Here is a 26,731-nt window from a genome sequence, read left to right as displayed (position 1 = left end):
AGCCCTGCTGGATCAGGCTAACAGCCCATCTGGTCCAGCATCTTGTTCTCACAGTGGCCAACCAGATGCTTGTAGGAAACCTGCAAACAGGACCTGAGCACAACAATGCTCCCTTCACTTGTGATTCCGAGAAGCTGATATTCACCTCTGACAGTGGAGAGGGAACATAGCCACCGTGACTAGTAGATAGGAAGGGAATGAGAGCCAGCGATATGAGTGAGTCCTACAGAATTTTCACTGCATGTGGCTCAGTCCTATGCATGTTTATATGCAGAAACAAGGCTTTCAAGTGGAGTACAACATAGCCATTGTGACTGATAATCATTGATAGCCTTATCCTTCCACTTCATTTTTATCTCCCCCACACTCTCTTCCTGGATGCTTTTATCACACAGTACATCCCTATACCTGGGGATTCTGGAGGGAGCCTGGAGTGGGGCCATGGCACTCTCAAGGAGTAAGTAATTCCCACTGCCTCCAGCGTTTTTATACTACATATTTTAGAACTGTGTTTCAGCCTGCTTGACTGTCACATGGTGCCCATCCTGGGAATTGTAGTCCTATACAAGGGTTGAGGTTTTTTCTACCAGCAAATTCTCCATTCGTCTATTAAACTACAGTCCCCAAGGTAGAAGCTGTTATTTAACCCTGACCAAATAAGACATTTCTGAGCAGTTTTAGGTTTTGGTGTTCATGTAAGGGCTCCCCCCCCCAAAAAAGTGCTGCAGGCTCCCCTCGCCCTTCTAAAGCTCTCTCCCTCCAACTTGTCCTCCAGTTGATGATTCAACCTTTTGCAAAAAGAGGTTGCATCACACTTTCCTTTCTATTGCCCTCCTTGGGCTGAATGCTATTTCCGCGTCCAAGCTGGGGAACATGTTGGCAGCAGTGGAGAGAATGAGTGCATTATGAGGTGTCTCAGGCCACGGGAATCAGCTGAGCCTCATGAGCTGCTCTCTGCGTGAGCTGCTGCATCTCTGTGCGCATATGAGCATGCAGGGAGAGTGTCTGGGGCATTGGGAAGCCGCTCTGAGTCCCCCTGAGGGCAAGCTTGTTCCTGGGGAACACTGGAGACATGTCTTCACAGGGACGAGAGAGGGAGAGACCCCTGGTGCCCGTGGCGCAGGGGCGTCCTGTATTTGTTCACAAACATTTCTTTCTCCAGTAATGAAAAATTACCAAGAAGGGGTGATTAGGGGATTCGGGCCTGCAGCTGAATTGGGGGGGTCCTGCTGAGCTCTGCTTTCCAAGGTATAATTATCCCAAAGGGGGTTGTCAAGGGGAAAAGGCGGGCTGGATTTGGCGCTTGAACAGGGACCTGCAGAAAATTCATCTGAGCTATTAACTAGTAATTACAGAGCACCAAAGTAGCAGGCCCAGAGCCTGGTGTCTGCAAAGCGCTGGAGATGAAAGGCAGCGGTAATTACGGAATCCGCAGGAGGCCAGCAGAGCACTGATAAGTAATGCTTCTTGAGCCGTTTATGGGAGGGGGGTTGGGGGGGGACACAGATACCATATTTAATGGAGTAGAAGAAGCTTGCTTTTTATACACATTTTCGGGAGATACTTGCGTTGCCATCAGAACAATTTATCTTAGGATGGTGGTTGTGTGTGAAGGGAGACATAACTCAACAGATTGGTCTCTTTGAATAGGAGAACTGGCTGCCCATCGGTTTTAGGGAAGTGGGAGACAGAGCAGGGGAGAGAGAAGGGCTCAGAAATATGTAGACTTGGTTCTCCTTAAAGTTGTCCGAAAGGTTGTTTTTTTGCAAGGTCTTATCTCCATTTTAAAGATGAACAGCAAACTTGCACTAAGCAGGAAATGCCAGGGTCAGTTTGCTGGGGGCAGCAACTTGGGAGATTGCTACAATGGCGTCGTACTTTGATCTAGAGGAGTGGTGCATCTTATCCTGGCTGGCCCTGGATTATTGTAACCAGGAGCATGAGGTTTCTCCCCGACTTCCCAACACATAGCAAAACAGGCAGCACAGTTTTCACAAGCTGTTTAGTCTTCTTAATTATCCATTTAGATAAAATGCTTGATGTCTTAAGTTTGAATTCAGACACTGCTGTTGACCTGACCTGTGCTCTGATTGCTCGGCAAAGGATTGGATGAGGGCAGAGGGCTGATTGCAAAGCAGGCTTGAAAGTCTTGCCCTTTGCCCTGGATGCTCTTCTCTATAGTCCCAGCAGTGTATTTAAAAGCAGAGGGGGTGGGGAGGGGGCCGATTGTGGTTACTCAGAGGAGAGTGAGGGGCAATCTGTACATGCTCAAATGCATACATGTTTATATTCTCTAGTATTTTGTTTTTGTTTTTTAAGTAGATTTTTTTAAAAAAGGTTGCAGCTAAAGCCTGGTTGCAAAGATAATAGTAGTTGTTTTACACAAGACAATGATTTTGGAGAGCTAGAACAATCTCCAAAGAGTTGTATAGGAACCGACTCTGTTCCCAGACACACACCCCTGCTTTCCTTGTCTGGCAACAAAGTAAGAGAGCCTCTGCCCGCATGCACACTAGCTCTTTCTATCACTGACCTGCATGCACAGCTTTTATTCCCAGCTGTTACTGGAATTAATTTACATGAGCCTGACTGTGTAGGCAAGAGCCCTGTCAGTGGCTGAGAGCGCCTGATTTAATAGATGCTTGTATAATGAGGGCAGAACAGAAGAGGCCAAGATCAAGTTCAGTGTCTCCCAGGGTTGTGGGGTGGGTAAAGGTGGTCACAGCAAAGTTTAATTGACACTGAAGTGCCCCCTCCTTTCCCACTGACAGGCCTGGTCAGGTGGCTGCCTCTCAGCAATCTCCATCCAGATATATACATCATCGCTGTCTGCAGAGCATGGCCTCTCTGCTGCTCTGGCTCTAATATCAACCAACCGCAGTGCCCCTCGTCTCGTGCCCAAAATGAAAGCACCTCTGGGCCAGAGGATTTGGTCATCTGGGGGTGTTTTGTTTGCTTTTAACGTGAGCACACTTTGGGTGGAATCAGATGGCTCCTTTCAGAATTTGCCATCTCAGCACAAACTACATTGCTAAAGCTCCCTGCCCATGTGGCTGCAGATAAAGAACAACCCTGCAGTGTAGACAGAAGAACATCCACAGCATGGAAGACACAGCTTGTGTATAGCCTACAGGAGCTTGTAAAATCAATTCTGGGAGCCACAGAAAGCTGACACGGCCAAGCTAACGCAAGTCAAGCATTTCTTCATAGGTTTGCTTATTTTGTATAATCTGTCCACTCCTGTTCATCGCAGGGAAAAGGGGGAGGCTGTCCAGGACCCTGAATCTCATACACACACTGAACAGAGGAAATCCTGCTCAGACATCTTCTATGACATCTAAGGTTTTCCCAAGTGTAATATTGGGAAACCTGCAAATCTTGAGGCCTAGAAACCAGTCTGGAAGCCTAGGAGCTTGAATAAAAGCAACAAGATGAAAGGTGTGATTGTCAAGATATTGAGTTCCGTGCCTAATGGGCAATGCAGTGGCTGTATGGCAATTGCAGGTTACACAAAGCCCCAAGTGGCTGAAGTGGGGGAGATGGATACCGGAAGCCACTAGTCATTTTGCAGCTTTTGCCAAACCAGTGACCTCCAAATGTCTTTGGCAACAAGTCCCATCGAGCCCAGCTAGCAAGGCCCAGCCAGAGTTCCATGTGGGAAAGGATTGCTTATTAAACCATTCTGAGAATTGTAGCTCTGTAAGAGGAATAGAGTCTTCTTAACAACTCTCAGCACCTGTAAAAAAACAACAGCAACAACACCCTACAGCTCCCAGAATTCTTTGCGGAATTTGCTATGACTGTTTAAAGTGGTATCAGAGTGTTATAAATGTATGGTATAAATGCAGCCTTTGTTGCCATCTCCACCATCTCCCTACTCTGGATTTCATTATAGAATCATTGGTTGTTGGGTTTTGTTTTTGTTGTTGTTGTTTTTTAAAGGCAGGGGGGTTTGGTTTTGCTATTCTGGAAACAGTGCAGAGTAAGGGCATGCAGATGGCCTGTGAATAGTTTAAAGGCAATGTGGATATACTGTATATGCCTTCCAACACTGCTGGAACAGTGTCGCAAAAGCAACATTCATAACTTTGTTAACAAGTTTCTGCAGTCTGATGACCGTCATGTAACTATTTTCAAAAGGAAGGTTTGACAGGAAGCAGTGGAGGCTGATCCATTAAGGTGAATAGGGTGCTGCCCCACCAAGCTCAGGCAGCCCTCACCTCCCTGATCTCTTACTTCTAACCAGTCCATGGGGTGTCACTGCCTCCCAGCCTCCTCCTCCTCCTTAGCCTCAGTGCTGCCCTTGTAGAATTCATTAGGGAGGAGGAGGACAAAACTAGAATTACTCTGCCTGTCATTGGCTCAGGCGCCACCTACTGTTGAGCTCCCTGCCTTCTGCTCTACCAGTCCAAAGGGGCACCAGCCACCACTGCCAAGAAATGAACATTTCCCTTTCTGTTCACTTTGGAAGTTGCCTCATACTGAGTCAGACCACTGGTCCTTCTAGCTCAGTGTTGTCTACACCGACTGGCAGTGGCTCTCCTGGGTCTCTGGCAAGGTTTTCCCAGGCAGGTCTTGAGATTCCCAAGACTGACCCTGGGACTTTCTGCACAGAAGGCAGAGGTTCTACCTCTGAGCTTAGGGCGCGTCCCAAAGTGCTCCTATGAAAGGCCTCTTTGGTTGTGAATGTTTCTGCATCTCGGAAATACTCCAGGAAATGAGCACCTTTAGGGAAGGGACAGTTTGCAGTTGTGTTGCTGTTTTGCCATATGAACATTAAGAAAGAAAGGCCAACCCACGGTGACCCAGTGTGTTGGCTGTATTGCTGATCCACAGTAAGAAAAAAGTCCTGAGGATTTGCTTAATTTGCTTTGGGATGTGATATTTTAGATGTAAGGAGAAAGAGAGTCCCTTTGCCTGTGTCCTCTCCATCTTCCTCCTGTGTTTGCCTCCCCTGCGTCACAGTCCCGTGCCAGGGGGACCCTCCCACCCCTCACCCTGCAACACAAGCTGAAGAGCGATGCTAATTTTAGCCATGCTAATGAAGTTGCTCATTTGAAATTCTATTTTAAGTGACCCGACATCAGCAGTGCCTGTTTTTCAAAGGCGGGAGCCTGCTGCGGCTCTGACATTCTGGTGCTGGGATGGTGAAGAGCATCATAAGGCTTGTGGGGCAGGAGGGGGGAGCACTTTGCGTGTAGAATAGTGCCAGAGAGGGAGTCTAGGAAGAGACGCTCTGCCTAGGAGATCCCAGCCACCCACCTCTAGGTGCCCCAGATCTGAAGCAGCATATGGGGATACAGTAGGTATGGGCTTTGTCAGGGAACGGGGATGGGTTAGGGGAGAAAACCCTAAAATCTAGAGAGATTGCCTGGGTGGGGTTTGGGCTGGGAGGAGAGAGAAGCCAGCTGCACTGTGCTGGGATATGGGGTGGAAGCCAGACCAGGCCAGTATATTTGCCATGGACAGTTGTGACTGCTCCTGACCCCATTTAAAATTGACTTAAGATTGCGGATAGTGGGGATATCACCTGGTTTGAAGACTCATTACAGAAGTGCTAATTAAGGGACTCTTACAAGAGGCATGTGCTTCTGTTCCCCCTCCCCTCACCCACCTAGCTTCACAGCTGACAGGGACCAATTCTGGCTGAGTGGCCATTGCAGGAGTCTCTTTATGCCCTTTCTCAGAATGCTTCCCATGGTCTGATTCCTCCCCTTTTCACTGTGGAAGTGATGGAGCAATTTCAGGGCATTAGTAGCAAGGTGTGTGTGTGTGTGTGTGTGTGTGTGTGTGTGTTTGTTTCCTGAGACAGTTCCAAGTGCCTGAAGGGTTTTCTCTCTGTTCCTTCGTCCATTCCCCAAAAGGCATGGTCCTAAAGCAGGGGTGTCACAGCCCACATTCAGTGCTGGAGAGGTTGGGGGAGAGCATGGCTTTCTTGTAAGGCAGCCCTTCAGCTGAGCATTCATCCGTTCCTGCTAATTCCTGCTGACTCCTTGTAGGCTAAAGGGGTCCGCTCAATAATCTACCATTTGCGCTCTGCCAAAGGACATGGAAGGGGGTCAGCCTCCTGAATCAATGCAGACTTGGCTGCAGTCAATAGATAGGGGAGGACCTGCGCTGGGCACGGGCAGACATGGGTGCTGCAGATCATGTGAGGCTGCTTTATCCCTGACCAGCTGCTGCGCCCAGAGACAGCAGCTTGTTTTTTGCAGGCCGTTGCCATTTGATTGAAGGTTGGAGCTGCTTCCATACAAAGGCAGTTCTGTATTAAAAACAGATCTATCAAAGGCCCAGCCAGGATGCTTTGTCCCCCCCCCCTGCATATTCTTTAGAAAAATCATCACCACAAATAACCATAATTGTGCAAATGTGTCTCTGTTAGCTGATATTGCACAATTTCCTTCTATTTCCAAAAGATACCAAAAATAGGAAGATAGTTTAAGCCTTCATGCCCTTTCATTAGCTGGGGCAGCTCCCTGGCTCCTTGCAATTTCACCAGCGTGGCCTGTGTCTCCAACCTGTTCACTACAGCTCATGAGGTCTAGGAAGAATTTTAATGACTACTGAGATGCTATGGCACAAACTCATTTTTGCAGTCATGTGATGCAATTTTAAGAGCATGGGAGCATCGCAGCTGCCCTGACTTCAGCCTCCACTACTATCTTTTCTCTACCGCAGTAGTTTCCTTCAGTTCCAGCAAGATCCCCTTCACCAGCAGTATTCACAGTTCTTGTGTCTCTCCCACCTCTGAGATTCCTTTGGTCAAAGTGTTTGTCTAGGGAGGGAATGAGGGGACCAGGTTAGGTCTCCAGATGCCAGATACGTGTGCATAGACTTGAATACACAGGGCATTGATGCACATAGAGTCATTTCTTTTACTTGCAGTTTCTCTTCATTTTGCCTAATGGCCCAAGAGCCAAACAGTGCTAGTCTGCTTTTAAGGCTCTGGTGTGCCAACACAGTGTCTTGGACTCTGCAAGTGTACTGGTCTACCCAAGAGACCATGGAAATCGTGGTTTCAGAGCACGTGGCAGCACAATCCCTTGAACACATATGCACAATATGGCTGGTACCTACTGGTTTGGCACGTTGCCTCCTTCCCTTCTACCTTAGCTAGGTGGCATCAGCATGTTTTCCCACACCAAAGCTTCCTGAGCTGCCCAGCATGCTCTCTCAACCCCTTAATGCCTGCAGAAACTGCACCCTCAAGCCAGCCTCTCTTCACTCTAACTTTTCCTTCCATTCACTGTAAACAGATAGGGAAACCGTGAGCTACCCTCAGGCCCGGACCGTGTCAGTGCTTTGATTTCCTCAACACAGCTCTTCTTCGTAGGAGACGGGGGATGCTTGTAGATTCCTGTGCTGTGGCGGCCTTTGATTTATTTCTTCTGGGTTCTCCCCACCTCCCCCTTTTCTATTTCTTGGGGGGGGGCGTTCTGAAATGGTTCAGGGCTTTTTGTGTGCGCACAGGCAGATTGTTCCTGGCAACTTGCGGCTGCCTTGCCTCCGGCTGAGATCCTGTGAACAGCTCTTTTTAAGGTTCAGCCTTTTTCTTCTTGGGTCCTTTTACTAATCTGCCTTAGAGAAAGAAAGGTGTGTGTGTGTGTGTTCGGGGTGGAGTAGAGGGAGAGAGCTCTTTGTGTCCAAGCCAGGGAGAGTGTGGCTGTCAGAAGAAGCAGATATTGCAAGCTTCCATCTTCTTGACATTTTCTCTCAGGGGATGTAGCCACTGAGATTTTTCTTATCCCTTCAGTCCTGCCCTGCACAGCCTTTCTCTCTACTGAGAAAGTCTGCAGAACCCTAGTCACCCATGAGACAACAGTCAATTGGTCTAGGGTGGGGGGCAGGAAGGCTCCACTTGGCCTACCAGTGCTGCCCTCAAGCCCATGTATTTATGTGCATACCTGAGATTGACATTTTGCCTCTGTGTTTTCATTTGGAATATGCCTAGATCCTCCTTCACCAAGCCAGGGCCCTCCAGAATGTTTGGACTGCAACTCCCATCAGCACCAGCTGGCACACCTGTGCTTGACTGGGGCTGATGGGAGTTGTAGTCACATCTGTGCTGGCTGGGGCTAGTGAGATTTGTATTCTTACAGCCTCTAGAGGGCAGCCTAGATGAACTGGATCCGAAGGGATGACCACATAGTTCCTAGCTTGTACTGAATCTACACCAGGAGTGCACAGGAGATAGCTTAGGGTCTTTTGGTATAGATCTCTGAACAATGTGCAGTAGATTGGCAAGGATTTCTGACTTAACAGTTGTTAAACGATAGCTGCAGTAAAATGACTCCCATCATCACTGCCCTAAATTATACTGCTGAAATGGAGAAAAAGCCAGGAGTGTGTGTGTGTATACGGAAGAACTATGGGTTCAGTTTTGTTCCAGTACTCCAGCACAAATTCCTGGGCTCAGAATTTTTGAATTTGAACGGCAAGTCTTTTTGTACCGGGCTCTACTTGGTGGATCTCAAGAGATCTAGAAAAGAGAGAAAGTAGATCCTACAATCAAGCCTGAAGGCTACCTATCACAGATCTACACCAGTGGATCTATTATGATGAGGTGGGGGGGGGGAGAGAGAAAATGAATTCCTGTGACTGGCAAAAGACAGGTGCTTTGTTGAGCAGAACAGCTGCAACAATTTCTGCTGGGGTGGAGTTGTTTCTCATTGCCCCTGGTGCTGTGCTGCACCTTGTCCCAGAGGGGAATATCTCCCCCCTCCCCCGGTGATCTCTTTGCTTATACTGCATTTTTGGGTACATGGCGGTGTGCTAGCCCGCAGGTATGAAGCAAATCTAGCATGAGTTAGGGTCCTGTAATTTGCCCTGCAAATGAATGGGTGAGTGTCTTTTGATTTGAGTCCCAGAACAAAGGTTTAGGGCAGAGCTTTCCAAACTGTGTGTCGCAACACGTTAGTATGTTGGCTGCAGTGTGTAGGGTGTGTCGCACAAGCGCTTTCCGTGCTCCTCCCAGGCCTGGAAAGGGGTTAATTTAATCTCTGGTTTGCTAGTGAAATTGAATTAGTGTGTCACAAAATGATGCAGGTCTAAAGAGTGTGTCACAAATATGAAAAGTTTGGAAAGCCCTGGTTTAGGGTGTGCTGCTCCATTCATCTCCCAGCTTTCCCTTCCTTCCAATAAAGCAAAGACAGAGATGTGCTAATTTAATAGTTTATTTGAGCAGCCTTCCACCACTACTTTACCACTGCAAAAATTTTAGCACATTTTCTCCTGGACAGGTTAGGAAACAATAGGTTACCCTAGATGTCATGTGGGTATAAACACAGCAGCACAAATAACCCTTGGATTTCCTGTCCAGCTCCACCATGCCCTCAATTCTCTGTCCACCTACCTTCTGTCTCCCGCAACTGCAAAACGTTGCCCATATAAAGCCTTTGGCGTTTCCCCTAGTAGGTAGATGTAGAGTGCTCTGGGGTAGCCATAATTGCCACCTCTCCTCTGTACTCCAGCCCGTCACCCTTGTCTGGTCCTGTCCCAGCCCTGCGTGTTATATTCCAGTGCCAGGTTTGACTCTCGCTGGGATGATGTGACTTGACTCCTTCTCTCCCAGTGACATCAATTCTTCTTTTCATTGTTTCAGGCATGAGCCATGAGCCAAAGTCACCTTCTCTAGGAATGCTTTCAACAGCGACCCGGACTACTGCCACCGTCAGCCCCCTGACCCCATCTCCTCTCAATGCCTCCCTTGTGCCCAGTGGCAGCCCGGCAGCCAACAGCACTTTGTCAGTCCAGTCCGCACCCTCTTCCAGCTTTGCCGCCGCCCTGCGCAAGCTTGCCAAACAGGCCGAGGAACCCAGAGGTAAGAGCGAGGGCGGGAGTGGCCCTTTGACCTGGATGAAGTAGAGGGGAGCCAGCACGGGGGCACCTTTTGCAGAAAGAGGGGAGGGATCCCAGACACCACCCACACCTCGAGTTCCATGACTCAGCTCCTTGAAGGATGTGGCCCAGGCTACTCCAATGTTTCCCCTTTTGTGCACCTGTTTCCCCCTGCTCGGCTCTTTCCCTTCCCTTTATTGCACTTCTCAGTCCCTACTTCTCACAACTGGAAAAATAGAAAAGCAATGTTTTATGTCAATCAGATTTAAAAACAAATTGTCAAACATGCAGTGCATTCAAGATACTAAACCCCATTTCACTGATGTAGCTGTAGGAAAGCAAACCTGAAGGCTGTGATTAAAAAATATAGCTGTCCTCATGTTTGAAGAGTGGGAACATCCAGAGGGCTCACTCCAGAAAAAATGCAGGGCATGCATGTATTGGGGAAATGGACATCTGCATTCATGGGAAGAGGAGCGCATATGGAATGTTAGTCTTTATGTATACCTGCTATTCTATCAGACAGGGCCTTTTTTTCTGTCAAAGCTGCTTGTGGTTATTCAGCCAACTGGTCAGAGTGTTCACAGTTATTACTGAGCTCCTGTGGAAAAGCCCTTTTGGCTCCCAACATTACTCATTACTCTTGCTCTCATTCACACATGCACACCAGATGTCTTGTTTGCCTATATAGCAACCTAATAGCTGTCAGGGTGGTTTTTGCCAAAGTAAGAGCTAATGGGTCTTTTTTGTAAGATATCCCCACCCCCACCCCAAAATAATATTTTAGAAACTCCAAGCACTTTAGCTGACTTTATCTTATCCCCTTCCACTAAAACTCAAGTGCTTTCTGTAAACCACAGCTGGGTTGGCATTTATGCAGTGCTAAGAGTGTTGGATGATGTCTTGAGCACAGAAGCAACCTACATAGAGGGACCAAGAGCAGCTGATGGCAAAGGTAGCAAAAGACATCACAGGTGGTCAAGTGAGTCATGGAGAACTAGGCAGAGATGGAGAGAGTTAAGTGGCAGCAAGGGAGAATGAATTCAGTCTTACTGGATAGGTTTGAAGGATGAAAATAGAGAGAGAGGCTGGGCCATCCAGCAAGTTCTGTGACTCCACTTTGTCAGCTGCAGAAGGTTTGACACCTTTCTTCTCAACGTCTCTCATCTGATCACCCCTCATTTTACGCACTGGTGTGTTTTTCCAGATCATCAACCCTTGTAGCAGATTGCCCACAAAGTAGTCTCCCCTTCCAGGGACGCGGACTTATAAAAAATATTGGGGGGGCCCGGGAAAGCTCATGAATAATAAATAAGCTCATGAATATGCAAATAAAGTGGCGCCGCCTCCTCGTGAGCGAATAGGGGAGAGCGTGCTGCGCCTATTAATCAGCTCCAAAGGAAATTGGGTGGAGCTTTTGCTCGGGAGGGAGGGCAGGAGGCATGCAGCCCGCCCCTCCCTGTGCATTTTGGGCTGGGGGAGGGGCGGCCCTGTCAAGTATCGTATCGAACCTCAGAGGAACCTCCGAAAACGTGGGGGCTAGCCGGAGAAGAGAGGGCGAGCCCCCTCTGCTCCGGCCCTAAATAGGGAAAGCCACGCCCCCCAGCCAGCCGATTGGCTGGCTCGGAGGCGTGGCCGGTCGGGATTCCCCTGTTCTCGCGGGGGCTGAAACCACCAGGAGGAAGGAAATTCCCCCCGGCATTGGTGCTGCGAAGCGGCGAAACAGCGAGGATTCCCTAATCTCGCGGGGGACAGCCGGGGCTCTCCGGTTAGGGCGCGCGGCTGGCTGGCTGGCTGGCGAGGGAGCAGGTGGGGAGGAGGCAGGGGACGGCGGCGGCGCTCTGCTGGAGGGGCACCCGAGATTATTGGGGGGGCTGAGCCCCCCCAAAAAAATTATTGAGGGGGCTCGGGCCCCCTCAGGCCCCATGGAGTCGGCGCCTATGTCCCCTTCCATCTTGTCATGTAATCTGTTAGACCAGGTGCCATAGTCTTTCCCCCTGGCTTGCCTATTTCCATAGTCTCCCACTGGGGGAAACAGAGGAGAATTTCCTGTTGCAAACCCAGCATCTTCTTTGCCTGGAGACAGAGCGGGGAGCAGCTGAACTGTTTGTACTGCCCATAGAACCTTCAGCATCTACTTCTGGAAGAAAGTAAAGATTCAGGGGCCTGAATTCCCAGTTCAGGGCTAAGAATTGCCTGAAGTGTGACTGTTTTCATGGAGCAGAAAGGGGGAGCCATGTGGGCTTGGCGTTTCTCAAGTGCCGAAGCCTCCTGGGTAATGGCCCAGTCGCTCATGCGGTCACGCTTCTGTCCGCAGCCAGCCCCTGACACCCCGCCTTCCTCTTCCCGCTAAAGCTCTCATTTTATTTTTAGCCGTCGGATTTTGTTCTCTTTCCCCCTGCCGCTTGACGGGCTAATGTCTTTCCTCAGCATTGTATCTCGAGGGGGCAGTTTAAAAATTCAATTCAGACGGAGTAATCCAAATGCCATATCATTTGCTGTACCCCGAGAGAAAGTCTGGAGCGAGAGCAAGCGCAGGAAAGAGTCCGTCCTTTCCCCCGCAAATAGGCCTCATCGCCGCTGCCATGCTTCATTGAAATTTTATTTTTCCTAAGGCTCCTAAATGTGTTCTTTCACCATCCAAAGCTCCCCCGCTAAATAACAAAGTCAGCGGCTGCTGGGTGCCAGTATGGTGAAATGCACATCTGAATATTTTTTCTCTTTAATGGGCTATTTAGCGGGAGCTCGGCTGAAGGCGGGCGCCTTGAAGCCAGCAGGAGGAGGTGGAGGTAGGAATTAGTGAAGCAGCAGAGGGAGGCCTGGTTGGAGCAAGGCAGTGGCAGGGGGGCACAGACGGGAAGAGAAGGCTTTTTACTAGCACAGGCAGGGAACAGTGCAGCATATCAAGCCCTGGGCTTTATTTCCTTTTCATTTCAGCGATTGCCTGCCTTGAATCTGTGAGTCCCAATAGCAAAGGTCTTCACTTCCCCACCAAAAAGCCATGTGGAGGGACCTGTAGTCCAAAATGTTTGGAGGACTCTCAGCTGCAGTGGCTATGCTCTATAGTGCTTTGAATACCAGTTGCTGAAAACCACAGGGGGAGAGAGTGATGCAATTCTCAAATCCCGCTTCCAGGCTTCCCACTGAGGCATCTGGGTGGCCACTGTGAGCACAGGATGGTGTGTTATATGGGCCAGTGACCTGATCCAGCAGGGTTCTTGTGTTATTATGGCAGGTTAGCGAAGACTGGCTTCCTCTGAGTAGCAGCAGCAACAACTCTCTAAGGTCCCAGGTGGGGACAGTCTTTCTCATCACTTTGTCCTTTTAACTGAAAGGGTTTTATCCAGTGCTCCTTCTCCTCAGAGTAGACCCATCAGAATTAATGGACATGTCTAGCTTAGGTTCCTTAATTTCCACAAGTCTCCTCTGAGTAGACTTTAGCTGGATATAACCCAAAATGTCAGGTACTGAATCTGGGGATTTTTGCATGCTTTACAAAAGGTGTTTTACTGCTATATGTTCTTTTCTGAAAGTTTGAACCCCAACCTGGCTTTAAGGGAATGCAACCTTCAGATACATATTATGGAGCATTGTTGTGCTCACAGAGAGTTAAAAAGACAGATTTTTAGCTGCTGCGTCTCTGTTCATAGATCAGTGTGACTAAAGGCAGAGAACAAGGACCAACCCACACCCCTACACTGTCTTGTGGTGTTGCCAATGTAAATTGAATAACTTCTGTTCCTGGTTCTCTTTGGGTATACATATATATGACTGATTGCCCTCTTGCCTTTTCTGAAAGTTACATGGGGCCCCAGGAAGATCACCTGTGACCCATGGGGTTGCCTAAGAGAAAGAGAGAGTTCCCACAAGGGCCTTGTTATCACACAGCTCTTGCCAGTTAGAAGACTCAGTGGTTGGTCCCAAACTCCAACAGTGGAGACAGATTCATTAGGACAAACAGGGCACTGCTTCTCTAACCACAGTCTGCCCTCAGCCAGCGTTCTACTTTCCTGCTCTCCTACCTCCAGCCAGCCTTGGGATTGGCACTGCCTGTCATCTTCCTCCTCCTCCTTAGGCTCATCATTGCCTTTCGTAGAACTCAGCCAGGTTGCAGGGTTTAGTTGGCTCTGCCTGTTGGCCTTCCTGCCTTCCACCTGCCAGTCCCAATGGGCACCAGCCACCACTGCTTAAATCTCCAGTAGCTGGACAGGTGGTGGCAGCTCCCAGGAGGGAAGGAATAAGAGAGTGATTCTTAGTGGCCTCTGTAAGGAGCATGGCGCACTGCTGTGATGCCAGCAGCTGCACACGTAAGCCTTCCATTCTCCTTTGACATTATGGGTTTGCTGGGGCCACCTGGAGAAGCAGATCCCTCCCTGACCCTGCTGTAGGTCAACCATGAGCCAGCCGCTTTCCACAGAGGGTTTTGGAGACTGTTTTGGCACCAGAGCAGGTCGCAGTAGCTGCTTTGTTATTCCGCTGTGTCTGTTCCTTTCAGAAAGTGCTTCCTTTAAACAGAGGTTTCATTGTACACAGCAATTATCTAAATTGGAGCAGAGGAGAGTGAGTCAATTAAGGCTGGCTACACAGCACTGCTTGGTGCTTTTCATGCAGGTGAGCACATTTGTAGTCCCAAGGTGGGCGAATAGCTGTGTTCGCAGTTCAGAGAACAACCTGGAAGCTTCCAGGAACTGAGTGCATCCTTCGGAGGCTGCTGACTGTCATCCAGAGAGGTGGCTGCTACCTTGCAGTGGGGGAAGAAGAGAACAAACAGCTCCAAACAAGCAATAGTTTATTCCTCACATTCCAGGGCCACCTTTTCTTCAAAGCATCAAGGGAGCTGTAGTTGGTTAAGGGTGCTGAGAGTTTTTAGGAGATTCCAATTCCTTTCACAGGAAATGTAACGGGGGGGCAGGGGTCTCCTAACAACCCTCAGCATCCTTAACAAACTACAGCTCTCAGGATTTTTTTGGTGGGGGGTGAGCCTTGACTGTTTAAAGTGGAATCAGTAGTGCTTTAAATGAATGTGGCCTGGGTCACAATATTTGCTGGGAGGCTGCAGACTTGATTTCAGATCCTTCCTCCTCTCCCCATCTATGGAGGGATATGTATGTGCTGAGGATGGTTTACTCAAAGGTGAAAGAAATGTACTCTGCACATGTTTTGAGGCACTGTTTCATTGAGGCTCCATGTGCTTCAGGGCTCCTGGTTCTGAGCACTAGATAAGAGGAAGTGATTGCTTTTGCAGAGGGGAGGAACAGTGAAGGGAGTTTTGAGCTAAGAGAGGGCGAAACAGGCCATTCTAATCAGGCAGCACAATGCTTTGAGCAAAGAGGCAAGGTAGGTTTTAAACAGAGGTAGAGAATGCATTATTGTGGTTGAAATTGCTAGTCCTTTCTGCATAGAGCGTTAATCACTGAAGTCTCCAATCTGGATAATGGGAACAGCTTCCCTCTCCTTCCCCCTCCACCCAAAGGGGAAATCAATTTGCGAAACGCTATAGATTAGAAGATGCCTCACCCTTCCTGCCATCTCTTCCCTCCCTCCTTTCCCCCATTTTCTCTACCATGTAGTGTTTCCCGCCCGCCCCCCTTCATTCTTCCCTCCTGCTGCTTTGCTGCTTAGCCCATCAAAAGCGACTTTAGTGGATTTTTGACATTGATTTCCTGATGCTCGGATCTCCTCTCCAGCTCCAGTTCCTCTTTGCAAATGCAGTCTTTTTTTCTTTTCTTTTTTGGTTCTCCTTTGCAAGCTGTATACAAATATCTGCCCCAGCAAAATATGGTTGATAATGAAAAGCGGTGCAGAGTTTTTCTTCTCCGTTGATTTAGATTTTAGCTGCTGCATAACTTGATTGTTTAACAAAAAGAAAAATGGAAAAAAATCCCTTTGCTGTCTTCGGAGTTCTCCGCCTGTCTGGCTCCTGGAGATGAATCGGCTTGGAGATGCTTAATAGGAGATTATATTGGGAAGCGTTTAGGGAGAATGGGCAGGCGTGAAGTGTAAAACAAGGGAGTGTGCAGGCTTTCTAGTGGCGGCAGCATTGTTGGCCTGTGTGTGGCGTGGAAGGGCGGAGACAGCAGTGGTGAGGTCAGTGCTGTATGGATGCACAGGTTGAGCCAGTCTGGGTTTTCCCTGAGTGTGTTCACACGGCCCTTTCTCCAGGTAAGCTGCAGTGGCGCTAGTGATGAGAGGGTGAGTCCTCAGCTCTTCCCCACCACATCAGGTACTACTGGGGTGGGACTGCTTTGCATGCAAAACACCATAATGAAGCACCTTGGGGGATTTTTAATGTGGCAAAGATCCAGAGGTTGGCCTCTGAGGGTCCTTCCCTATGGATAATTGGTTGCATCCAAGTAAGGCCACACCCACACCATACATTTAAGGCACTGTGATACCACTTTAAACAGTCATGGCTTCTCCCAAAGAATCCCAGGAGCCATTGCTTGTTAAGGATGTTGAGAGTTTTTAAGAGACCCCCTATTCCTTTCACAGAGCTACAGTTCTGAAGTGGTTTAACAGTCAATCCCTCTTCACAGGTAATTTTGGGAATTGTAGTTCTGTGAAGAGAAATGACTCTCAGCACCCTTAACAAACAGCAGCTCCCATAATTCTTTGGGAAACGCCATGACTGTTATCATATAGTGCTTTAAATGCATAGTGTGAATGCAGCCTAAGTCTTACTCAAGACCAATGTGTTGCCAGTGTATTTTGACCACATGGTTTGCTCCTGGGATGTTGCTGTGATGTGAGAGTAATAAGACAGAAGCAAAATCGAAAAGCCATATTGAGGTTATAACCTTTATTTAGGGCCAACTAAAATGTCATATTTTGGCGAGCAAGCTTTAGAGCAGGGATTGGGAAACCTGTGGCCCTCCACATGTTGTTGGACTCCATCTCCTATCAGCCTCAGCGAGCACTGCCCCAGCTGTCAGGGACGATGGGATTTGGAGTCCAGCAACACGAAGAGCAGCACAGGTCCCACACCCCTGCTTTGGCGTCTTCGGGAACTCTTCTTCATACTGGATATTAGGCAGAATGGAGAGCAAGGAGTTGGCAAGACAGAAGATAAAAAGATGGGGAAATCTTGACACTCAATGTCTACAGTTTGGAGTTGTCTGCAGAATGTGTTGAGGTGCTTCCAGATTGTCACACTATTACAGAGCCTTCACACATTTGGGTAATTGCCAAAGAAGAGTGCACCTTTATGACCCACCCACATACATCTCAAAATAAATAGCAATGGCTAAATAGTACTCTTGTGCCACAAATTCGCTTCTCTACTGCCAACATCACCTGCCAACCCCCGGCCCTACCGGCTGACTTTCTGCTCCTGGAAAAATGCAACAAACCAATGGTGGCATCTGTAGAATAACAGCAACATTGTATACCTTCTGCTCATATTTTGTGAGAATTGATTGATTGATTGATTGATTGCACTTGTATCCTATCTTTTTCTCTAAGGAGCTCAAGGTGGCATACATGGTTCTCCCCCTCCTTATTTAATCCCCGTAACAACCCTGTGAGGTAGACTAGGCTGAAGCAGGGACTGGCCCAAGGTCGCCCAGTGATCTTCATGGCCATGAACCCTGGTCTCCCAGATCCTAATCCAACACTCTAACCACTACCCCATGCGGATGTTAAGGGAACAGGCCAGGCCAATGTGATGTATGCAAATAAGGGAGAAAAAACGGTATTTTGATATGTGTTGTGCCTGTCTGCCTGCTTTTCTCCCACACAGCTGATACTTGCCTCTGAGATGTGCTGCTTTCAGATTTGCTAAGGATGCCCTCAAGGCCCCAGGCTGGGTCCAAAGAGTTTAGCTTGAGCAGGAAGAACTACCCGACCTTTTTGATGAGGGATATTTTCCCCCTCTCCTTGTCAATATGAAACATGACTTTGAGACGGGAGAAAACAAGAGCTAACCAGGGGTGCGCATCCAGCGGGGAATAGAGTGGCATGGCTTTTTCCTTGCAATTTCATTCTCTTTCATCTCAAAAGGAAAGAAAACCACACAGCCTCCGAACCAGCCGGCAGAGCCTGTGTGTGTGTGTGTGTTTGTTTGTGTGTGTCCGTGTCCGTTTGTGTGTGCGTGTGCGTGTCCATGCCAGCCAGGGCCTTCCAGAAACAGGAAGCTGCTTAACATATTTATTGATATCAAATGGATGTTAATTGAGTTCTTGGAGCCCTCAGATTTGATGCAGAGTTCAAAGCAGTTTTTGCTGTGCCTGGATGGGTGGCTGAGGGGAGTGTTGGAGGGAATGTGTTAAAAAGAAATTGGCCCCCAGGAAGAATAAGGTGACAAGGTGGGGGTGGGCAAGGAGCTAGAATGCCACCCTGCATGTGGGTTGAGGAAGCCAAAGAGATGATGCCTTTTGAGGGGGAGGCAATATCCAGAAATGCTTTAGTTTTATTAATTGTTTGAAACCGTTTTGAGCAAAATGGGAAGCAAGAACTTTAATGCCAGGGGTTTTGGTGGGAGGGTGGAGTGGGGGGGGTAGCACAAACTACAAGTCTGTGGCTGTGTACACACCACACATTAAAATCACATTCCCTCCAAAGAATCCTGGGAGCTGTAGTTTACCCCTCACAGAGCTACAATTACCAGCCCCCTTAAAAAACTACAGTTCCCAAGATTCTTTATGGGATGAGGGGATGTGCTTTAAATATACAGTGGTACCTCGGGTGAAGTACTTAATTCATTCCAGAGGTCCGTTCTTAACCTGAAACTGTTCTTAACCCGAAGCACCACTTTAGCTAATGGGGCCTCCTGCTGCTGTCGTGCCGCCGCCGCCCGATTTCTGTTCTCATCCTGAAGCAAAGTTCTTAACATGAGGTACTATTTCTGGGTTAGCAGAGTCTGTAACCTGAACCGTATGTAACCCGAGGTACCACTGTACTTTAAAAATAACAAGTGTATGCAGTCTCTGTCCCCATTTTATGAATAAGAGCTAAACAGTTATTAATCTGGAGAGAGAGAGAGAGAGAGAGAGTGTCTCTCAGTGTGATGTAACTACACTACTTTGCTCATCACCTGCTAATTCTAGCTAGTGGGGAATTTAAAGTTCCAGCCTGCCATGGGTGGTCTGTTCTGGGAAGGGTCACATGGATTTCCTAGAAGCCGAAGATTCAGAGAGCTGTGACTGGTTGTAATCAGAGACCAGCACTTTGTGGGGCCTGTTTGTGGCCCCATTAATGGTAGAGGTTAGAATCTGTAGTGGTGACTATTTCTGGGGTGGCAGAACTTGGAACAGGTGTTACACAACAGCTGTGTTTCCTTCACTGGATCAAGGGTGTGTTTGTATTTGTTTGCTCCTCGGTCAGCTCAAAACTGGAAATGTCGGACGGAAGAAGCAGCAACCGCTGGAAACAATATGGCTTTGTAGGGATTTTTTTTACTGTCAGGGGTGCACCAGCATCTGACCTCAGTTTCCCAGCTCCCTCTAAGGGTAGAGGCGACGTATCTGTCGCAGGTGAAGCAGGCAAAATCCTTTCCCCAGAAGTGAGCTCAACCACCCACAGACATACAGGATTTTGAAAGGAGGTGTTTTAGGTCTGAGGGCACAGCATCCACTCTTGTCTGAGCCCAAGGCTCTTTCTTCACAAATGAATTGCTCTGTTAGGCTAGAACTGTTTGCAGTGCCTGAGCTGCCAGGCACCCCCTGAGCCCATTTTCTGCTGTCATCCAGGAATCATTTCCTTCCATTTTGATCAAGGCATAGGTCCCTTTCCAACTGGGCGAGCAGAAGAAGCTACAAAGCAAATCCAGGCAGGCTCATCTGCTGATCGTCAGCTTCAGTGGGTTTGGATCCTTGTGGGGCCTTTTCTCCTCTCCGCCCCCCTTTCCCCACACATCCTCTGCCTTTACTTCTTCGTCAGGGTCTCAGCTGTTAATTACCTTTGCCTGTCAGCCTTTCCTGCTAATCTGCTATCACTGAGTGGGAATCAGGAGGTCAGACAACAAAGGTGACACTGCCACACTGCGCCTCTTGTCATCTCCAAGCCAGATTAGTTTCATTGACTAACTCCTGGCTGAATACCGCCAGTTAATTATAACGATCACAAACCCTCCCATTTTAAAGCCACACAGTGAGAATTAAGGGTTCTGAAGTAAGACTTTAGCTTCATTAATTGCCCGGCTCTTTGTGATGGTATTGATTGATAAGGCTTTCAGTGGTGAGTAATGGCTTCCCAGCTCAGAGGGGATTAAGGCTGCTAATTGTTGTCGGCCTCAGCGCTGACAAGATAGACTTCAGTAGGTGTCAAATCCATACTGGCGGCTTCCTTTGTCATCTGCACCATCCGTGCCACTACTCTCCAGAATGAAAGCGTGGCGCAGTCGCCCAGGAATAATTAATAAAGCCTGGGAGCTGGCAACGCGGCAAACCTGCCCCTTCCTTGGGTCGGCTTTCTGCTTTCTCCTTCTGCTGCAAGCTTGCTCCAAGTGGTGTATGACTCCGATGGAAGTAGGAGACATGGCATTGGGAAGAAAGACTAAAGATGTTGCAGGCTTTTGAGTCTGACTGAATAGTTCATTAAAAAATATACAGTATATACACATTAATTTTTAGAGTACATGAAGGCAAAATAAGCTCTTGCCTGATTTTTATGTTTTCAGTTAGGCTGATAGTGTTGGCAAAATAGTGTCAAATTGGCTGTATTTTTTTTCCTTATGAAACTCTTGTCAAGTGCCGTATGCGTCAACAGTGCAACATGTTCATTGTTCACTTCACTGTGGGTGATTCCTGTGGGTACCTTTTTGGCCCAGGCTGGAAAGGATGTCTTAGTATTCAGTCTCCATTTGCGCTCTTGAGTACTCCTTAGAATTCAGTAAAACAGGAAGGATTTGCAGCATCCTTATGCTGAATTGGTTGGGGCCAATAAAATCAAGAATCTACCTCTCTGATTCCTAGGCTCCCATGCGTGTGCCGTCATACTAGGCCCTTCAGCCTATTTCAGCTCACTCTTGCCATAGTCAATGCAACTTAATAATTCATCTGTTTACATAGTGGACTGTTAGTTCAACTGATTCACTGTGGCCACATTCACACCATGCATTTAAAGAACTATGATGCTACTTTAATCCATCATGGCTTCCCTCAAATAATTCTGGGAGCTATACAGCTCGCAGAATGGTGTAACAGACTTTCCGTCTTCACAGGGAACTCTGCAAGTTGTAGCTTTGTGATAATAAGGGTTTTCTAACAACTCCCACCACCCTTAACAAACTACAGCTCCCAGAATGCTTTGGGGGAAAGCCATGACTGTTTAAAATGGTATGAGAGTGCTTTAAATGTATGGTGCGAGTGTGATGTCCCAACTGCATCTTGGTATGTCCTGAAAGGCTCAAAGTCATTAGAGCTTGCTTAGAGAGGCATGATTTTTGTTTTCATTTTAAACTAAACAATATAAAATTGACACGTGATCCATTTGCCAACCCTGTTCCACCATAAGGAAATTGTTTTTCTTTAACTCGGAATGGCTGTTAGCTTATTTGAATGCCCCATGTTTGTGTTTACACAAACTTTCCCTTTGTATGAATGTTTTTCATGCAACCTGTTTGCATTGAGGCACAGGGCAAAATCTAGCAAGGATGCCCTAGTTAGCATCCTATTTGTATTTATTCTATAGCCACCCTTGTCTATATGCATCATTCTCTTAATTCTATTTCTGTGAGTCTCTTCCCCCCCCCCTACTTGCAAATACCAGCAGCTTCCCTAGGCTGGGTGTAATTTAAAATACAGATGTATTATGCAAATTGCAGCAAAACCTTGCCCAAGGGTTGAAAAAGAGAGAGAGTTGTTCTATTTACCCAAATGCCCGTCTCTTTGAGCACAGCATCTTGGTCATGGCTGTTTTTGCAGTCTTGGCTTAGGATGGTTTTGCTAATTTTTCTTGAAAGAAAGCAGTCACCGCCTCTAATTGTTATGCCCCAGGTTTTGTGTGTTGATAGATGTAGCCATGCAGGGCGGTATTCAAGCCCAGGACTTCCACTGCTGCAGCATTAGAGTAACGTCTCTGTACCATCAGCCTTTTTTTCTAAAGTAATTGCCTTGCTGCTTTTGCTTTCCCTTGGGCTGGCTTTATGCTTCTGGGTTTCTTCTAGCAACTGAATGGGTAGTTTGGGTCCCTTTTTATGTGTCACAAGAGCCCTCCCATGTAACCCAAGTGTAAGCCATTTTGTCTTGCCAATTGCTAAATGTGAATGTTTGAAGGCTTCTGAGCAAGAACACTTGATTTGTGGATGAGGAGGTAGAAACAGATGTGCCTATGTGTATCTGAATATTCATCATAGCTGTACGGTGCCTGCCACCATATTAAGTGCCTTATTAATAAGGTGTAGAGGAGGAAACTGGCCTTCTGAGCTGAGAAAGGTAGGATCTTGTCACTCAAAAATCCATAAGCAAATGTGGCTTAGCGGTAGAGCATCTGCTTTGCTTGCAGAAGGTCTCAGGTTTAATCCCCAGCATCTCCAGGGAAAGATTCCCTGGCTGAAACTCAGGAGAGTTGCTGCCAGTCAGTGTAGGCAATAGTGAGCTAGATGGACCAGTGGTTTGACTTGGTTTAAGGTGGTTTCCTATGTTCCCAAGGGCCAGCTAACTGTCAAATTACCACTAGAAACCACCACCCTGCACTGTTGTCAGAGTTTGATCCATGTGTGGCAAAAAAGTGTGCCTACTCATAAGGAAAAGGAAATTGTTTTTAAAAGTTTCTGAGAGATCCAGCCAGGTTAATATTGTGTCCCTCTTAGTGGTTTGCATGCTGTGTCTCAGCCACACCTTTACTATGATACCTTTATGATCAGTAAGGGGTCAGGGAGTGCAGCCAAATAGCACTACTACCTCATCCCAACTTCTGTATGGACATCTGAATGTCCCAGCAATGCAGTTGTCCATCCCTATTCTGGCAGATGGATGCTTTTGAAATTAATTAATGGGCCCAAATGTACATGAGAGAATTCCCTACCACCACCTCAACAGGGATGGGACTGGAAACCTTTTCCTTGTTAACAAGGAGCAATGTTCAGGAAAAGTCTTCTTTGGAGTCAGAATATTGGTTAAACTTGGGCGACTTTTGCACCATGCATTTAAAGAACTGTGATGTCACTTTAAACTCCCCCCCCCAAGACTAATGGGAGCTGTAGTTTGTTACAGGTGCTGAGAGCTATTAGGAGGCCCCCATTTCTCTCTCAGAGCATCAATTCCTGGGAAGAGGGATTGTAGCTGTGTAAGGGGACTTTGGACAACTCTCGGCACCCTTAACAAACAACAGCTCCCAGGATTCTTTGGGGGAAGCTATGACTGTTTGCAGTCATATCAGAGTGCTTTAAATGCATGGCGTGAAGGTAGCCTTATTCAATGGGAGCACCTGCAAGGGTTCAGCCTCCCAGCCTGCTCTAATGCCTGGGATTAAACTACCCACCAGGGAAAACTTCCCATCTCATTTCTGTCCATCTCTCTCTCTTGTTTTAGGGTCTTCAATAAGCAGCGAGTCTTCTCCTGTTTCCTCACCGGCCACCAACCACAGCTCCCCTGCAAGCACTCCCAAGCGAGGACCAATGGGGCCCCTGATTGTCCCACCGGGAGGGCACAATGTGCCGAACACGCCTCCGGTTGTGACCATTGCACCCACCAAAACTGTGAATGGCGTCTGGAGGAGTGATGGGCGACAGGTAATGTTTTCACATGTACATGCACACGGCTTCTATTGGGGAGGGTGGGGTTTTATCTAGAAGGACTTTGGGAAGGGGGAATGGGATTGAAACACAGGAGTAGGAGACTACAGGCAGATCTGAGGGAAATCCATCTTCCCTAATAAAATAAGGCAGCCAGAAAACAAAGCAAGCCTTCTAGTAGTGGGATGAGTGATATTCAGTGGACATTCTATTCCTAAAGAGCAACGTGTCATATCAGGGGCCTAGCTTGTGACAGGCTGCCACAGAGTGCAGGCCTGGCATGGGTTGATGATCATGTGGACCAGTGGCAGGAGGTACAGTTGTGGATGTGGTGGAAGTAGGGAATCGGGCAAAGCAGTCTTTGTGACTCTCCTTTTGGGTGCCTCAGTAGACCCACCTTCATGCTATGGGGTTTCACCACAGGAACAACAGCCTGGAGTACTGTTGGCCCAATTGAGCCTAGGCTGCCTGGCTGCTTGAAGGCCCAGAAGTGCACTGGTGATGCAGAAGATGAAACACTGAAGCCTTCAAGCCTCAGCACCTTACACAGCATGACCAAGACCTGGTCATACATGCAACCGATGGGGAGATGTGCTCAAATGAGCAGTGGTGCAGTGGCAGAGCACCTGTTTGCATGCGGAAGGTCCCAGCTTCAATCCCTGGTATCTCTAGGTAGGGTTGGGAAAGACTCCCTGCCTGAAACCTTGGAGAGCCACTACCAGTCATCGTAGACAACACTGAGCTAGATGGACCAATGGACTGACTCAGTAGAAGGCAGCTTCTCTGTCCCTAGTTCCTTCAGTCACCTCAGTCTGGTGCATTGAAATGGCTAAAACAGCATTTGTACATTGACACAATGGGCATAGGTTACAAGGAGAAGGCATTGCAACTGGGCAGATTCAGCTCCACCAAAACTGGCACTGCGTCAATCTCTGCTGTCGGTGTGCACCTTCCCTTGCAACAGCTGTCAAAATGCAGAGCAGACTGAATGTGGCTTGGGACTTAATTTCGCACTAAACCCTCCTGATTCTTATTTTTGAGAAACAAGAGCTGATTGATTACATTGAAGGGCAAGGCCTGCTTATCGAACATCTAGTGTTGAAAAGCAGCATGTTGCATCCAGAGCAAATGTCCTCCGGCTGGGGGTAAATAGCATCATCTATGCTAGTGTCTGGGTCAGGCACCAAGCACGCTCAGAGATGTCAGGAAGCAGGCAAAATGCTGCCTGTAAATCTCTGCACACAAGGCCCTCTTCCTCCAGGGTTGCCCAGCCCACCCTGCCGCCCTTTTTTCATGCATCCTCTCTCCCTTCCTTGCAGACACCACGGGCAGCAGGGAGCCGAAGCGTTTGCTAATTAAGAATCATTGTTAGGGTTCTCCTCCCCTTGTATTTTACCCAGGCTTCCCAGCGGGATCACAGCTCTTGGAAATACTAATTAAACCACAAAGAGGAAAGGCTGAGGGAGGGGAAGAGAAAGCAGGACCCCTGGTGCTTCGAAGAAGCGCAGATGATGCCCTAGCGAAGGAAAACACACACACAAACACGCCCTGAGCTCTGATCGTGATGAAAAGAAGAGGCAGCTTGCTCAGGCCTGCTCAACACAGCCGTGCTTGTTTTGGTTGTGATCAGCTCCTTCTCCCACCTTCTCATTATTGAGCTTTGAAAAACAAAGCAGATTAGGTTAACCAAGTGTAGTTTATCGCTCTGCATCTCTGTGTGGTGTATGGAGATGACGTTGTAGTTATGGACATGTCTTGCAAGCTCAGTGGGCTTTGATACATCAGCAGAGAAAGTACTCAAGGAAGGAAGTGCTGTGGCTCAGTGGCAGAGCATCTGCTTTGCATGCAGAAGGCTCCAGGTTCAATCCACAGCATCTCTAGGTAGGGCCGGGAGAGACCTCTGTCTGAAGCCTTCAATAGGCTACCAGTCAGTGTTGACAATACTGATCTAGATGGACCATTTTCATTTGATTTCATTTTTAATTTGTATACCGCCTTTCTATCTTACAATACTCAAGGCGGTTTACAAGCTGAAGAAACAAAGATTGTACATCTTATAACAATCTAATGCAATACAAAAATATGATAATAAAACATAACTTGAAAATAGGCAACCTATATAAAAAAGTAACATTCAACAATCATTAGAATAGTATAAAATAATATCAACATATAAAAGTTAAACAGAAATCCACTCAACAGTTACAATAATATCAAAACTAGAATCAATAAAACGGCAAGCCTCGGTACATAAAACAATACAATACACATTGAGAAGCAGAGGGTGGGGCAAGGCAGGTGGGAGGAGGCCTTGCCTGATGGAGTCTGTCCCCTCACTGGTGGTCTGACTCACTATAAAGCAGTTTCCTGTGTTCCTGTGCCTTGAGGGAAGGGTTGGTAGAGCATCTGCTTTGCTCCTTCTGGTCTCAGGCTCAGTCCCTAGCATCTGCAGGTAAAGCTAGGAGAGGCCCCCATCTGAAACCTGGAGAGCCACTCCCAGTCAGTGTAAAGGATACTGAGCTGGACGACCAGTGATCTATCCACAAACCGGCTGGACCTGTCAGTAGCTCACATTGGCTTTCTTCCTCACCGGCAGGCCTAACCCCACTCTTAATTTACTTAATTAGAATATTTGTTCTACTGCCTTTCATAAGAAATCTTAAAGTAGTTCACATCAATAGAACCACAGTATAAAAAAAAACAACAAAAACTCAGTAAAAATTAATACAGCAGCATCTATAGAGTCAGGGTGAATCACAATAAACTCGTATTCATGGGCAGCAAACACCAGGTAGAACAAACAGGGGTTTAGCAAGTGCTGGAAACCAAGCTGAATCAGCACCTGCCTCATTTCAGAGGGGAGGTTCTTCCATTGACTCGGGGGCACAACTGAAAAGGCCTTTCCCTTGGCTGTGGCAAGCTGGGCCTCAGCAGGCCATGACCCAGCTAGGTGGGCCTTATTAGAATACTTTGGTGACTGGGCAGGTCTGTTTGGAGGGAAGGGCATCCCTTCAGGTAAGCCAAGTTCTTTTGGACTTTATAATTTAGTGCTTAACCCCAGCCTGGTAGCAGATCAGCAAACCCACGCAGCTCTTTAAGAGTGGTGTCACATTCCTGCAATAGGTTCCTGCACTCAGCAGCAACCTTACTGCAACGTTTTGCACCATCTGCAGCTTCCAGTCGGATATCAAGGGCAGCCTCACTTAGAGCGCATCTCAGCAG

At 47.8% G+C, this 26,731-nt stretch overlaps 1 protein-coding gene across 10 annotated transcripts in view; it reads left to right on the top strand.

Moving 5' to 3' along the window:
- Positions 1–26,731, top strand: part of GSE1 (Gse1 coiled-coil protein) — a 436,639-nt gene that overhangs the window by 374,061 nt on the left and 35,847 nt on the right. For 8 of the 10 annotated variants that reach the window (XM_081920151.1, XM_081920147.1, XM_081920145.1 and 5 more), the window contains 2 exons: positions 9,602–9,820; positions 23,307–23,506. In XM_081920151.1, the coding sequence (XP_081776277.1) occupies positions 9,604–9,820; positions 23,307–23,506 (417 nt within the window). In that variant the 5' untranslated portion in view covers positions 9,602–9,603. Of the gene's footprint in view, positions 1–5,180; positions 5,307–9,601; positions 9,821–23,306; positions 23,507–26,731 lie in introns of those variants that run through there. The other 2 variants (XM_081920153.1, XM_081920154.1) reach the window with 2 other exon arrangements.

This window comes from Podarcis melisellensis, assembly GCF_964234715.1.
Source record: "Podarcis melisellensis genome assembly, chromosome: 8".
In the NCBI taxonomy this organism is placed as follows: domain Eukaryota; kingdom Metazoa; phylum Chordata; class Lepidosauria; order Squamata; family Lacertidae; genus Podarcis; species Podarcis melisellensis.
Note: the sequence above shows the minus strand (reverse complement) of the source record. Positions and strands in the feature narration are given on the sequence as shown.